The sequence below is a fragment of the Colias croceus genome, chromosome Z (genome assembly GCF_905220415.1).
Source record: "Colias croceus chromosome Z, ilColCroc2.1".
Classification (NCBI taxonomy): Eukaryota; Metazoa; Arthropoda; class Insecta; order Lepidoptera; family Pieridae; genus Colias; species Colias croceus.
This window is the reverse complement of record NC_059568.1, coordinates 6,618,785-6,633,928: the sequence shown is the minus strand read 5'-3', so window position 1 is coordinate 6,633,928 and position 15,144 is coordinate 6,618,785. Positions and strand designations below refer to the sequence as shown.

Here is a 15,144-nt window from a genome sequence, read left to right as displayed (position 1 = left end):
ACAAAGACGTTAGGTATACTACTAACTATGTTCGAAGAGATACTCCGCAGCACACAGATTAGAATATTCTTTAACTTTACCGTTAAATTATGTAGGTAATAATTTTAATAAGTTTTGTAAACAAAATGCAAACGCCGTTAGTTAAAATTTTCATACATAGTTGAAAAATACAGCTTTAATTGTAATGTAGCCATATCTCTTACGTGATAGGGCTTCGCTTGTCTTGTTCCTTGGGAGTGAGCGCACGTGTTATAATATTATAACGTATTGTTAACATCGTTATTTTGAATATGACATGAAATTTAATTATTATTTGATAATTGAATGATTATCAATACTAACTACCTATATTACAATTGATTATGAGAATAAATAATTAAGTTCATCGATTGAGTTACTTTTAAATAATTGTAATTTTTCATATAAATAATAATTATGAGAGCTTACATATTATTATCTATAACGCACCCATGTTACAATTCAAGTCTACACTTAAACTAGAGTCGCATTTATTTTTGAAGATACTGTATAATAAAATTTCATTAGTGTGAGTACTGTGAAGATGCCAGCTTTCCTTAATCGGCCTGTACCTTGGAGCTTAGAGCAAACCAAAGCTTATAAGAGCAAACCAACACCCACAAGGCACAGAATACATTATACTGTGCCTTGCTTGTGCTCGGGTGCCTTGGGTAGTCTTGATAGTCTTGTTTGACAACAAGAAGCTTGACAACGTTGACAGAGAAACTTTGTCTGTCTACGCTTGACAATGATTTAAAAAGTTTGACATTTAACTATATGTCATTTGCAGTAATGTCAAATGTCAATTCGACAAAACTGCATGAAAACAACACTGAACACACTCACAGAGTACTTTTATATATATAGAACACACTGGAACAGGAACACACACGTATTGAGATCGAAGGGTGACCTTTTTGTATTGCTGTTTGCTGAATGCGGCATATTTAAACATTACAGAAGTTTCGTCATTTAATGGAAACTATTAAATAATTCACAATGCTTTATAATATTATATCTGTATTTAGTGTTTTACTTTCAACGTGCTGCGGAGAAATAGAATATATTAAACCAAACGAGAAATGGCCAACGGTTGGAATTTCAATTCTCGTTCGCAATAAAGCTTATTCCTTACCGTATTTCCTTTCTAGCTTGTTGCAATTAGATTATCCTAAGGACAGAATATATTTATGGTAAGTTTTTTTTTACGTTATTGACAAGTTGGTGCTAGCTGACCTAATTATGGGTCAAATAACAAATTACGATAAAATTTTAAGCTGTTTTTGTATAATATATCCATTGAAAACAATTTCAACTTTATTTACTGTTTTAAACAGGAACATTATAAATAGATGTAAATTTTATATAGGACATGAAAAAAAAATCATGTTTGCTGCATTATAAAAAAGATGTCTTAGATATTACAAGTCATCTCAGTATTTCACCTTGCTATCAATTATCATGTTAATCCATTGCTCTTTTTTGACATGGAAAATTAATCAAGTCACACTGTAAAATCTCCAATATTTGTTGTATAAATATAATCACTTTAGTTTTTATTTATAATGTGCACAAATGCACATTCTTTCAATGTTTGTGCAATGAGTTAGATGTTTGCCACAATCATATGAACTTTTGGTGAAAAAAACTTGTTTATTATACCTAACCCCAGTTTGCATTGGGTACAATTATCTGCATTTTTTATACCAACCTTAACCTTACAATGACAAAAATAAACTGCAAAGTGCAATTTTGTATATTAGGAATTAAGGCCTCATACATTTTGAAAAAAAAATCTTATTTATAATGATTAAACTACACATTATGTACCATCATAAAAGATTGATTAACGGGATCATATTAACAGGATCTACAGTGATTACAACACAGATAATAGTGAAGATATCCTACAGGAGTGGACAGCAGCACATGAAACCGAATACCGGCAAATATTCTATAAAAGTAATACAACTCACACAATGCATGGTGACCAAGAAACACCAACACATTGGAGTCAGCAGCGGTATACACATGTTATAGCGTTGAGGGAAAAAGCTCTCAGGTTTGCAAGGGATATGTGGACGGATTATTTATTTGTATGTGTTTTCTTTTATGGTGGGTACAGACTGGTGAAATGTAACATGCAATGTATCATGCATTGAAAGAATTCACCGTACACATTGCTGCAATGTATCATGAAAGGTAACACACTTTGTAACAATTTCTCATAGTTTGGACGTCTTGCGCGCGCGAAATGTGCATTACACGCGCATGCTACGAGCATTACAAGCCGCGCGCAGAGCGATCCGTGATTTGTCGGTTTTTCGAACGAACACAAAGGGGCAAGGAACACGAATACGGGAGGTTCGTAGTGAATGCGCGTTTAGAGCGCGCTATGCGTCCACACTTGCAGCGAACATGCAATGAAAGGCAGAATGTTACATTTCATGTTACGTTTCACCAGTCTGTACCCACCTTTATAATACTAGACATTAAGTTACTGCTATACTAAAACTATGTGTATACAATATATGTATAGAATATATAATATTGTCCTGTATAAATTATGAATGTGTCATCTTTAAACGTGATTGGACATGGTTTTTTAATTATTATGGTTGGTGGTGGAATGAATTGTATATCGTATGTGTATTATCAATATTATTCAAGAGACTTGCCTGCTTCTTGCATGGGATATGGGCTCTTAAGGCTTTGGATAAGGTAAAAAGAAGTATATTTCTTTCTTATTTAAAAATATTTTTAATCCTTAAAAGACTTTTAGTGTTCTAAATCACAAAATAAAAAACTATAAGTACCATAATATAGGATCACTATGTTGTCCGTCTGTCTATCTGTATATCATACAGAAGTTGTCTTCACAGAATTTTAGTATCACAACGCCAACTTTACCCAAACCCCTTTAATTTTATTTCAGATGCTTGATGCAGATGTTATTTTAACAGAACCACTTACATTGAAATACCTTATCAATAAAGAATATCCCATTGCATCACCTATGCTTGTATCAGATGGAGCTTATTCAAACTTTTGGTAAGTTACTTAATAATATTTATTTTTTAAATAGTATCAATAGCACTTTGATACTTTCTACGGGTTTACAGAATATTTACACTGTCTGATAGTGTTCACATTAAACTTTTTTTATAGGTGTGGTATGGATGAATACTATTACTATAAGAGGACTGAAGATTATCGGCCCATATTACGATACAAGAAAGTTGGATGTTTTGATGTACCAATGGTACACTCTGCTGTGTTAATAAACTTGAATTATAAGAAATCTGATTTGCTGACATACCAACCAAAGAATATAAAAAATTACAATGGACCTGAAGATGATATTATAGCATTTGCAATCAGTGCAACAAAGGCGGGTAAGTTTTTGATCAAATAACCTACTCTATTATTATATTATAGAAAGAAGGAAAGATAGAAAGAAAATAAATTTAATTCAACACCCATGGAAGACTTAAAAATAAAAACAGAAATTAAAAAGAAAAACACAGTGAAATTGCGATATAAAATGGAAACATTAATATTAATTGTGATTCTGTGTGCTGAACAGGGACACCACTCAGGAATTCTGCAGCTTAAGAGCTGCAGCACTGATTTTCAGTGGTTACCATGTTCCCAAATGACGCCTACAGTGGCAGAAAATGAAAAATATGAATAAATTTAAAATACATACCTATATACATAATATATACACTACACAAAAATCAAAATAAAACAAAATTCATAATTCAAAAGAAATAATAATAATATGATTTATTAATAAATAACCACATATGTGATAAGCTAAGAGCCACATTAGCTAAATTCTCTCTAATCAAATACAAAGTGCCATACAAAACGCTACTGTTACTTTATAAATCTCTGGTGGAGTCTATAATAGTATACAGATTATCAAAGGATGACATAATATGGGAGAACATACACAACACATCTCGACAGCATTTTTTCACTACAGCTACGTATTCTAAAAGTAATTGTTCCAATTATTCTTAAAACAACTTACAATGACGACTATCGTAAATTATTCTCTTTATCTCGGGCTAAAACCCAAAGCAAAAAAACTTACAACTTTGGGATATCTTTTGGAATGCACCAGATTTCGGCAGGAATATTCCAGACTATGCCTGGCACATTTAGTTTGTACTCAATATATTTTACAGGAATACCCATGTATATATGCAATGATCACATATATGGCTTCGTACCAGTGCCGCTGGAAAAGGACAGTTATCACTTGGAAGACTTTGAGGAAATGCTCAATGTCAAAATGGAAATGCTCGGGCGAGGGAAACACGTACCCCTCGAGAAAGATCTCGAAAAATATGTCAAATATCCAACGCCTGGGAAGCTCATGTGTGACGAGATATTTATGATAAATTTGGAACGAAGGAAGGAAAGGCGCTTGCTAATGGAAGCCAGTTTTAAGGAGCTCGGGCTAAATGTGACTCTGTTTAAAGCCATTGACGGCAAGTAAGTGATTTTTTTTTACATATTGCTGTTGAAATTAATTTTACACACCTCATAACTTTAATTATATGTATATAATTTTTTTCAAACGTTATAACTATAATGATTGCTTGTTTACTACCGTAGCCTATTTAATCTGGGCTGCATAGTATTTAATGAATGCATAAATATTTCTATATATGTAGGTACTTAGAATAATTCACATTCAGACTATTTTTCCAGGAAGATGAGTAATGAAGACGTTCTTAAGTACAACATAAAACTTTTGCCAAATTATGAGGATCCATATCACAAAAGGTATTGTAAACTCAAACATTTATTTATTCAATTAGACATATTCTTAAAGCGCTTTTTGAAACGTCATAGAAATATTAAGCATTTTGCTCCATTTGGAAAGCGAAAAAAATACTTTAATATGCAAATAATATACACTGGTCATCAAAAAAATCGACCCACCTTCACTATGTTTGCTATTTATCTATTACTAGCTTCCGCCCACGACTTTGTACGTGCATCTCCGTTTTTCCCCGTTCCCGCAAGAATTTCGGGAAATCCTTTCTTAGCGGATGCCTACGTCCTAACATCTACCTGTGTGCCAAATTTCAGCCCGATACGTCCAGTGGTTTGGGCTGTGCGTTGATAGATCACTATATCAGTCACATTTGAGTTTTATATTTAAATATAGATTTCACAAATAAGTCGTCTTAGATTGTTGTATTTTGTTGTAAGGGTCTGATAACATTATGGTTGTCGTAAATTTTACTGCACTTATAGATTCTTAACAAATTTTTATACAGAAATACTGTAAAGTGTTGATTTGATGGTTTACGGCGCGACAAATTATGTCCGTGTTCCCAGTTCAAAAATGACTTTTTTCGGAATCTCTTGTTAATAACGTTAAGTTTAATAATTGATGCTGTAGTTTTGATAAATTTTGAATAGAAAGTAATGGATACTACTGTAGCTGAGGGGGCCCAAATTGTGGCTCTACTAAAACAGGGGTTATGTCAACGTGCCGTGGCTAAAAAGTAAAATCTGAGCTGTTTTGCAGTACGGTGAGTTTACCAAAGGTTTCTAGAGACTGGGCAGTATCGATGAAAATTTGGATCTGCAAGAAAGAGGGTGGCAACTCAAAGGTACGACCCCTAGATAATGTAATCAACTCTACAAAATCGACATCTGTAGATCTCTAGTGACGCCTGCGTGAAGATAAGGAGGTGGCTTTATCTGAATAGTTTTTACATACCCATTTATCTTTATATCACTTTTTACTTTATTAAGGAAATGTTATTCGTGTAACAATAAATGGTAATGTACTCTAGGAAGAGCGAGATATTCTACCACAAGCTTATAAATGCTTAAAAGGATGTCTCAATGACTGATATAATTGTAAACATATTTGTTAACGAATAAATATTTTTGATTTTTGATTTTGATTTTGATTTTTTGGCTATAAATGACAGTACTGTTAGAGGAAGACTTTGAGAGTAGAACTTAAGATCACACAAGCCAGAAACAGGGCCACAATCAGCCACAGTTCATCGACAAACCAGACTGCAATTGACTCGAAATCACGTAAACTGGACTATAGGCTAATGGGAGTCAGTACTTTATAGTGACAAGATGCGAATGACTTTATATGGTGCTGATGGACGTCTTTATATCATGCGATGACCAGATGAACGATTTATTCAGTGCTAGGTAAAAGAAACGGTCGATTATCATGGAGGCTCTGTAAATTTCTAGAGTGGCATTTCTTTGACAAGACGCACGGAGCTTGGCGATAAAAAGATGCGCATTAAATGCTGTTCAATACATTACCGAGGTTTTGGACTATCATATGGTGTAATATGCCGACTATATCTGCAAAAACTTTGAGTCCATGCATGATAATGTTCGGAAACATGTAGAGCGAATCGTGATTCAGTATTTAGAAGAGGTCCGCATTAGAGTTACACTCTGGCTAGCAAAAAGTCTCGATTTGAAATCTACAGAGCACATATGGGACAATTAAAAAATAAAGCTTAGAGCTCGAGATCCAGTCCCTACAACAATAGGAGACCTGAAAACCGCCATGAGGTGAGAATGATAATGAATTCCTCAAGACACCATCAAAATCTTTAGTATTATTTCTCTAAAATGGTGAACGCAGGCTATCATTCCAGAAAGAGGAGAAAGTACTAAGTATAAATTCGAAGGAAACTTTATCATAGGTTTCATTGTTAAAAAATAAACTGCATTTGAAATTAAATAAAGAGAAAGCTGAAAATTGAAGAAAGTTAATCTTTATTCAAAATTGTCAATTTTTTTAATGATGTTAATGATTTTATGTGTTTACATTCATGTAAATATGCAAGTTTAATTAATCAGTTCAGTTTACAAACAAATTTTTTCTTTAGATTGTGAGAAAACCGCAATTTTCCATAAAAATGCAGGTGGGTCGATTTTTTTGATGACCAGTGTAGATTTACATATTAACTACATTTTAAATCTTTTCTGTTCTACTACTTACTTAACTAGCTCTGCGACCCAAACCGAGTCTTGGCTTCCGACACGAGTTTACGACACTTTTCTCGATCGCGCGCAGTTTCTTGCCAATTGACGGCCTCCAAGTTGCGTAAATCGGCTACAGTTGCGTCGCTCCATCGATATCTGGGACGGCCCACGGGACGTCGGCCAGTTGGAATGCCCAGATATGCCTTTTTCACGGCCCGATCATCCCCCATTCTTAAAACGTGACCGAGCCATCGGAGGCGTTGTAAAGGAGTTTCTTGTTTGTCGTTTCTGTTCTACAAAATAAGAAAATATTATATAATCAATTGTTATAATTTTAATTTACAGGCCAATGAAAGCTGGTGAAATTGGTTGTTTCTTGAGTCATTATGAAATTTGGAAGAAGGTATGTTTTCTTATGTATCCATACTAATATTATAAATGGAAAAGTAACTCTGTCTGTCTGTCTGTTACTCAATCACGCCTTAACTACTGAACCAATTTGCATTTATCTTTTCCACGCAAGCGAAGCTGCGGGCAACAGCTAGTCTGAAATAAAATAGATTATATGATAAAATATGAAGCCCGTGGATTAACCTTTATTGTAGCTTATGTGCCACAGAACTAGAATCTTTTGCTATTTATCTTTGGAGATCTTTATTGAGATCCGAATAACCGTTTTCACGCGATAGAATAACAAATATTTATCTAGTAGATAATATTATAATGCATCGATCTTTGACAAATTTCATCCAGAGCCGATTAACCCTTCTTGATTTTTGCGTGAAAGTGTACGAATAAACATTACTTGATTACAAGATTCTCAAAAAGTTCTACTTCAAAAACTTTCGGCCTTTTAAATTTATAGGGATATATAGGGACGAGTAATCTTCTATAATATAAAAATGAATCGCAAAAAGTGTTGGTAAGCGCATAACTCGAAAACGACTGAACCGATTTTGTTAATTCTTTTTTTATAATATTCCTTGAAGTACGAGGATGGTTTTTATGAAAAAAAAAAACGTAAACATGTAGGTACCACGGGCGAAGCCGGGGCGTACCGCTAGTATAATATAAAAATGAATCCCAAAATGTGTTGGTAAGCGTATAACTTTAGAACAGCTGAACCGATTTCTTTAATTCTTTTTTTATTATATTCCTTGAAGTACGAGGATGGTTCTTATGTAGAGAAAACGTGAATATGTACCACGGGCGAAGCCGGGGCGGACCGCTAGTTTATTAATAAAATAAAATTTTCAATTGAAAGCTGTCTATGTATCCTGTGTCTAACTATCATATAGATAAAGTCAGTTTATCAACTAGTATATTGATACGTTTTCTGGTCGTCATCGTCTTTATTATGTAATGCAGTTATTATATACAATAAGTATTAAATAAAATTTAATTTATTTAGATTTTGGAGAACAACTATGAAACTGCGCTCATTTTGGAAGACGATATTCACTTTGTGCCATTCTTTAGGCAGAAGTTTCTACGAATGCTTGATGAGATCAAAGATATTGAATGGGACCTTGTGTAAGTAAAATTCATAATTCAAATTTGCTTTTGGGGCTTTCAATCGCTATTATAAATAACTATCGTCCACATCACTCATTCAAAGATCTGACCTTGTATTTTTAATTTAAAAATATTGATTACAAATGATCGATTATTTATAAAAATCATTATATTAATACAATAAAAATACTTATGGAAAAAAGTTTCATTTGTGTAAAAACTTTGCTGCTTTTTTCGGTTTTCAAAAATAGTTATAATATAAACTGATCAACTTTAAGTTTCACATTTAAAGTCAGCAGGGCCGTCTTAGACTATGCCGGGGCCCTTGGGCACACAAGAATTGGGGGCCCTTTGAAACCAAACTAGGTATACAAATTTTTCCCATGTGTGTTTTTGCCCTAAATTGAAACTTAAAGAAGTAACTAATAAGAAATGAGAAAATTTCTATGTAAAATTTTTGCTCCATTTTTTTATACATTTTACAAAAAAGTTACTTCTGACCAATTTTGTATTAAGTAGGTATATGGTCTTTTGATGAAACTTTTTTTTCCTTATTTTTTTATATAATTCATTTGAAACGCTGCTGCTCTAATGGCGCTCCAAAGTTGACTTAAATTAAATTTAATTAAGAAATATTTTAAGAATTACTTTATCAAATTATCTTTCTCTTTTTCAAATTTATCTTTTTAAAATTAGCATCTGGATTTTTTGAAGTGAAACTTCTTTATCGGGGTTGGAAAAAAATTTAGTGTAACATTTTTTCGTTACGCGCCATTTTTTTCTTATCCCTACCACGCGTGATTCGACGTATTTCTGTAAAGTTGCATAAAGGTATATAATTTTTGGAAAAATAAGATTATAAAGAAGTTTCACTTCTTACGTGTGTACACAAGTACACGCACACATTATTCTTTCGTAGCCGTTTCTTATTGATCAAAATTATTGCGTGCGTTATTGACATAATTTATTCAAGGCCTAGGCAAATCTATTCGTATAGAAATGGTCCGGCGTGAACAGAGTTCACTAAATTCTAGGACCTTTAAAACTACAAAATTTCATATCCAGCAGAAAATTAGTAAAATTGTTCAAAGGATTACTAAAAATAAAATACAAAATTGTCATTCTGGTACGTGAATTAACCCGTATATTCCAGGTTATAAATAAATAAAAATTAGGTGATTTCGCGATTTATACTGAAACAATAAGTTTTATCATAAAATCATGTAGGTTTGAAGTGATTTAAGAAACGTTTGCATATTATAAGGATGGGATGAGTTTATTAATCGTTATACATATTATAATCGTTAAATAATAATGTATTGATTCTTTTGTATAGATAATTTTATGATCTACAAGTACTAGTTCGCGTTCGCGTTCGTGTTCGAATTCGAATTGGTGTTGGAGTTTGAGTTTGAGTTTGAGTTTGAATTTGAATTTGTGTTTGTGTTCGCGTTCGCGTTCGCTTTCGTTCGTGTTCGTGTTCATGTTCGTGTTAATGTTCGTGGTTTAGTTTTACCTAATTTCAGTGTAATGAAAGAAGGCTTCGTCGAAGTTCGAAATGATTTAATTTACAAACCATACAGAGAAACCGCAAGAAAAAAAAATCATAATTTCATAATTCCGAAAATAATTCAAGTAAAAATATATTATATAACGTTAATAAGTTAATAAATAATTCGAGTAAATGTCTGATAAGTTAATTATAATGGTGTTCGAATCACTCGAATTATTCCTATACATAGATGTTTTGATTCGAATAAATCTGAAAATGATCTGACGTTCTGGCAACGAGAAAAGTGTATTGCTTTTAATAAAATATTTTGAGATATATGTGAGAAAAATTTTCTTCAAAAATCTCCTCCAGGGGGGACCCCAGACGATGGGGGGCCCTGGGCACTGGCCCCCTGTGCCCCTATGGTAAAGACGGTAATGAAAGTCAGGGACACAGTCGCACACGCAAATGAGCTATAAAGTGACATAAATATGTGTAAATACACAACACACAAGTGACAATTTAGCTTATCCGACTCGCACTTCAGCGACTTATTAACACACTTTTATTAACTTCATCTGTACGTATGTAAGCCCGGCCGTACATGTGGCCGTGCAGTTAACAGTTAAGCGACGTACACGGACTACTCGAGCGGTCTGTCGTTGATTGCTCGAGTTGTCGCTACAAATCGCTCAGTTGATGGCTTGAAACGGTCGCGACTGCTCGAGCAGTTCGTGTACGGCAGTGAATGAATGTCTATAGTTCACCGCGCGGTCTTCAGCGGCTTAAAGCCGTCGGTCTCAGCTTCTTGAAGCGGTCCGTGTATGTTCGCCCTGATACAAACTTCATTGGACTCGATTTTGACCCACTTTAAACAGACAAAAATAATTCATGCTTTCAAGGATAGGTGACAATAATTTCATGACGATAATTGTGTTTTTTTTTACTATATTATATTTTATAGTATTTTGTGACCACGCACTTAAACTACTTTTTTATTGACCACTATACATTGCTATGCAATTTCCATTATATCCAGTTATGTTGAAGAATAAAATAAATTAACAACACAGTTACATCGGGCGCAAGATCCTGCTGGACAGCGAGGAGCAGCGGGTGACTCAGCACACGACGAGGCCATTGTACTCGTACTGGACGCTCGGCTATGTGCTCCGGCTTAGCGGCGCCAGGAAACTGATCGACGCCGAACCCCTGGCCAAGCTACTGCCAGTGGACGAGTACCTGCCCATCATGTTTGACGAACACCCAACGTGAGTATTGTAGTGTAAATAACGCAGCGCATGACGAGGCCTATTTACTTGTACTGGACCCTCGGCTACGTGCTCCGGCTTAGCGGCGCCAGGAAACTGATCGACGCCGATCCTCTGGCCAAGCTACTGCCAGAGGACGACTACCTGCAAAACATTTTTGACGAACATTCGACGTGAGTTTTCTTGTGGTGTTGTGTTGTGTTTTAAGTGTTCGGATGAACACTTGCCGCTATATCTGTTTTTGTTTTCCTTGTGTTTTTTTTCGTTTCGCTTAGTCTTAAACTTAACAAATCATATACTAACTAAAACCTTCACTGAGAACCACTCTGTCTGTTAAAAAAAAAACATCAAAACTGTTGCATAATTTTAAGGATCTAAGCATACAGACGGCGGAAATTGACTTTGTTTATACTACAATATTACATCACCTTGAAGGCAATTAGTAAATCCTAGTATCGGGAGAAGTTTCTCATTCAAGCTTTGCTATTGGCAATATTTTTTTGGTCCGAAATATTTTATTTATAATAATCACTTTTTCATATTTAACAGTTGTGCTTATTTTCTTAATTTATATTATATGTGTGCACTATAAATCATTGAAACGGCTCATGTATGTTGAATGAACTGCATAGCTCAAGGAGCCTGGGATTTACACTTATATTTTACTAGCTTACCGCCCGCGGCTTCACCCGCTTTGTCTAAAACCTAATAAATTTATACACTGAAACCTTCCTATTGAATCTTTCTATGTATTAAAAAATCCGCTCCGTTTTTTTTTAAATTTAAGCATACAAAGGGACCAAGGGACAAAAAAGCGACTTTGTTTTGTACTATGTAGTGATGTTTATTAATGTATGTGTCGTGGCCATATCGCAGATTTGCTCATTTCATGATATGATCGATCATTTCGTGAAATGGTCGCATTTCATGAAATGGTCGAATGTCTATTGGCCACATCATGATGTGGTTTGGGCAGATCAATGATAAGAAATCGTTTCTCGATATGGCCAACTAAACGTGCGGTTTTTTCATGAAATGATCAAAATTATTTGATCATATCGTAAAATAGTTACATTAATTATTGGTAGAGGCGCTGCAAGCGCTGTGTTTATGTGATAAGATGGCGGCCGCTGGCGAAAATTTAATTATTCGCAGTTTAAAACTTCATAGTTCGTTTTATTACAATATGAAGAAAGTCATAGCAAATGATTTACGACGAAGAGGTTCAAAATGAGTCTAAAATCCTTTACATAAATATATTTATATATCCTATGTTATTATCATTGTTCCTTTTTTAAAAAGCGATTCGCTTCTGGCACTCGCCGGCCGCTACCGCGGCACGCTCGCTTTGCTCGCTCGGCTCGTGCGTTCTTTATTAAAGTCTAACCTAACCTAACCTAAATGTTTTCTATTGCAAAAACCATTCGCTTCTGGCATTCGCCGGCCACTAACGTGGCACTAACATATATGACAATAAACAAGTCCTAAAAATATTCAGAATTTTTTAATGTTTTACGGACTTTATATATTTTATACGATCTGGCCAAATGTGGATGACCATATCGTGAAACGTTGACGATTTAACGATCTGATCAAACCATGTTGGCCATTTCATGAAATGCGACCATTTCGTGAAATGATCGATCATATCATGAAATGAGCAAATCTACGATATGGCCACGACATATGCACAATATCTATTTTTTTTAATTTAATTTTAAGTTTTTGGTTTTGTGATAAACAATAAAAATACTATCAATAGATAAGCTGATTATTGTGGATTGTTATTGCATGCCTATTAATACATAACATCAAGGTTTTTGTTTGATGAAGTGAATGGTGCATGTATATTATTTATTTATATGCGTATATTAACACTTTGAAAACGGAATAGTTTGCATGCGTGAACTGTGCATGTTAATTTTGTTTATGTTCTGGGGCCTTAGACAAACGTACGTAACGCCATGGAATAGAAACTGCTAACGCTAATTATTGACATAAGCTCATGACATTTTGGTAATGGTTCGATCACACTACCAAAGACGCAGACGACCACGACCAAAGTTCCAATCTTGCCGAAATTTGTTCAAAATCAATATTAAAATCTCCCGTCATTCTGGTACTCAGGAATAAAAAAATTCGAGGTCAATTAATAAAAAGAAATAGGGTTTTTTGCGATTTTCGCCGAGACGGTAAGTTTATCATACAATCACCTGAACCAAAATTGTATATAATCTAATTATCTATAAAAAAGGTTAAATACATTTTTTTCTAGGAGCCACCGTTTCTATGAAAAACCTGTTTGTTTATCCATTGATCTCAAAATTTTTTTTTCCAAACACCAATACGACAGGAAATTCTTAAATTTCATTTTTAATTGTGTTTTGCACAATTTTATTTAATTGCGACTGGATGAAAATTTTGTCCGTGGTCGTCGTTGTCGTTGGTAGGGTGACCGAATCCTTATGCAAAACATCATACGCTTATGTCAATTTCTATCGATAGCGTATTCTATTCCTTGGCGTTTTGCCGTTTGGCTAAGGCCCCTGGTGTGTTTTATTTTTTGATTATGTAAGGTATGTGTTAATATTTTATTGATTCTTTATTTTAATTTTTTTATGATTTTTTGATGAGATTTTATTAATGGTCAATATTTCCTGTGCAGATGGCTATTATAAACATGGATTATTTTGATACATTACAAATGCGAAGTTTTCTTGAAATTCCTTTGAGTTCTATTTCTTTTAATCCATCATATAAAATAAGTTTTTTCTTATTGTATAAGCTTTATAGATTCTTCATAGTAAGTATGTTTGGAAAAGAGAACATACGCACGTCATTGGTTATACATATTATGATATGTATTTTGATGTATTCATATTTAAAAGTATTACTACTTGTATCCGTGGTTACCCTTACAAAATTTAATTCCCTATTTCAAACCTTTAGTGGCTTGAAAACAAAATTGATTTTAACCGTTTTCATTACAAATTTCCAGCTCATGCCCGCGGCCTCGACCACGTTCGATTTTCATATAAATAAATCCATCTGATGAAAATTTTTCTATTAAAATACACACACACACACATTGCTTTCAATATATTTATATAGATTATTGGACAAACTTTACATTCCCATTAATTAATATGTTATTTCCAGGCACGAATGGTCAAAACATTTTCCTGTACGCAATTTGAAAGCACTATCCGCGGCACCGTTGCTAGTTCACCCGACGCACTACACCGGGGAGGAAGGCTACATAAGCGACACCGAAGACTCTATAGTCGTGTACGATAAAGACAAACCAAGGACTGACTTGTAACTTCTCTCTTATGACTAATTCCTTGATTTCAACGCACTCAGGCGTCAGTTTGAAATATAAATAATTGTTGTTTCGTGGTGACATTACTTAATATATAGGTTAGGAAACATGTGTAGTTAAATATTTACTTAACTTAGTTGTAGATTGGACTCACCGGTATATTGATTTATTATCGTGATGAAATAACTGAATTTAATTACATGTATTAAACCTTTTAATTGATAACCATTTAAGTAAGTTTATTAACAAACCATTGATAAGTATGGCGGCCATATTTTATAGTCATTTTATAAATTAGTTAAGATTTTGTTTACTTTTTGACATACTGATTTATCTGTAATTAAATTTCATTATTAACTATATACTTAATAGCTTTATAGTGTACAAGCATTCAAAATGCATTTATTTTATATGATATTTTATATAATAAGAAAATCTCTAATATATTGTGTGCCATAATTTGTAAGTTCCTTTATTCGAAACATTTGTATAATTAATAAAATACCAAAGCATGTTTTCAGTTTTTT

General features: G+C 33.8%; 1 protein-coding gene across 2 annotated transcripts; it reads left to right on the top strand.

The window, feature by feature from the left end:
• The first annotated feature begins 890 nt into the window (after positions 1–890).
• LOC123705065 (glycosyltransferase 25 family member) lies at positions 891–15,131 on the top strand. Of its 2 annotated transcripts, XM_045653641.1 has the most exons (10): positions 891–1,211; positions 1,886–2,114; positions 2,954–3,069; positions 3,187–3,413; positions 4,215–4,524; positions 4,744–4,818; positions 7,363–7,420; positions 8,429–8,550; positions 11,098–11,295; positions 14,455–15,131. In XM_045653641.1, exons 1-10 carry the CDS (start codon positions 1,018–1,020, stop codon positions 14,615–14,617), a joined length of 1,692 nt encoding a protein of 563 aa, XP_045509597.1. In that variant the 5' UTR covers positions 891–1,017; the 3' UTR covers positions 14,618–15,131. The 2 variants fall into 2 exon arrangements, with proteins under 2 accessions (XP_045509597.1, XP_045509599.1); XM_045653643.1 differs by lacking the exon at positions 891–1,211 and having other exon boundaries at positions 1,965–2,080.
• Positions 15,132–15,144: the final 13 nt, after the last annotated feature.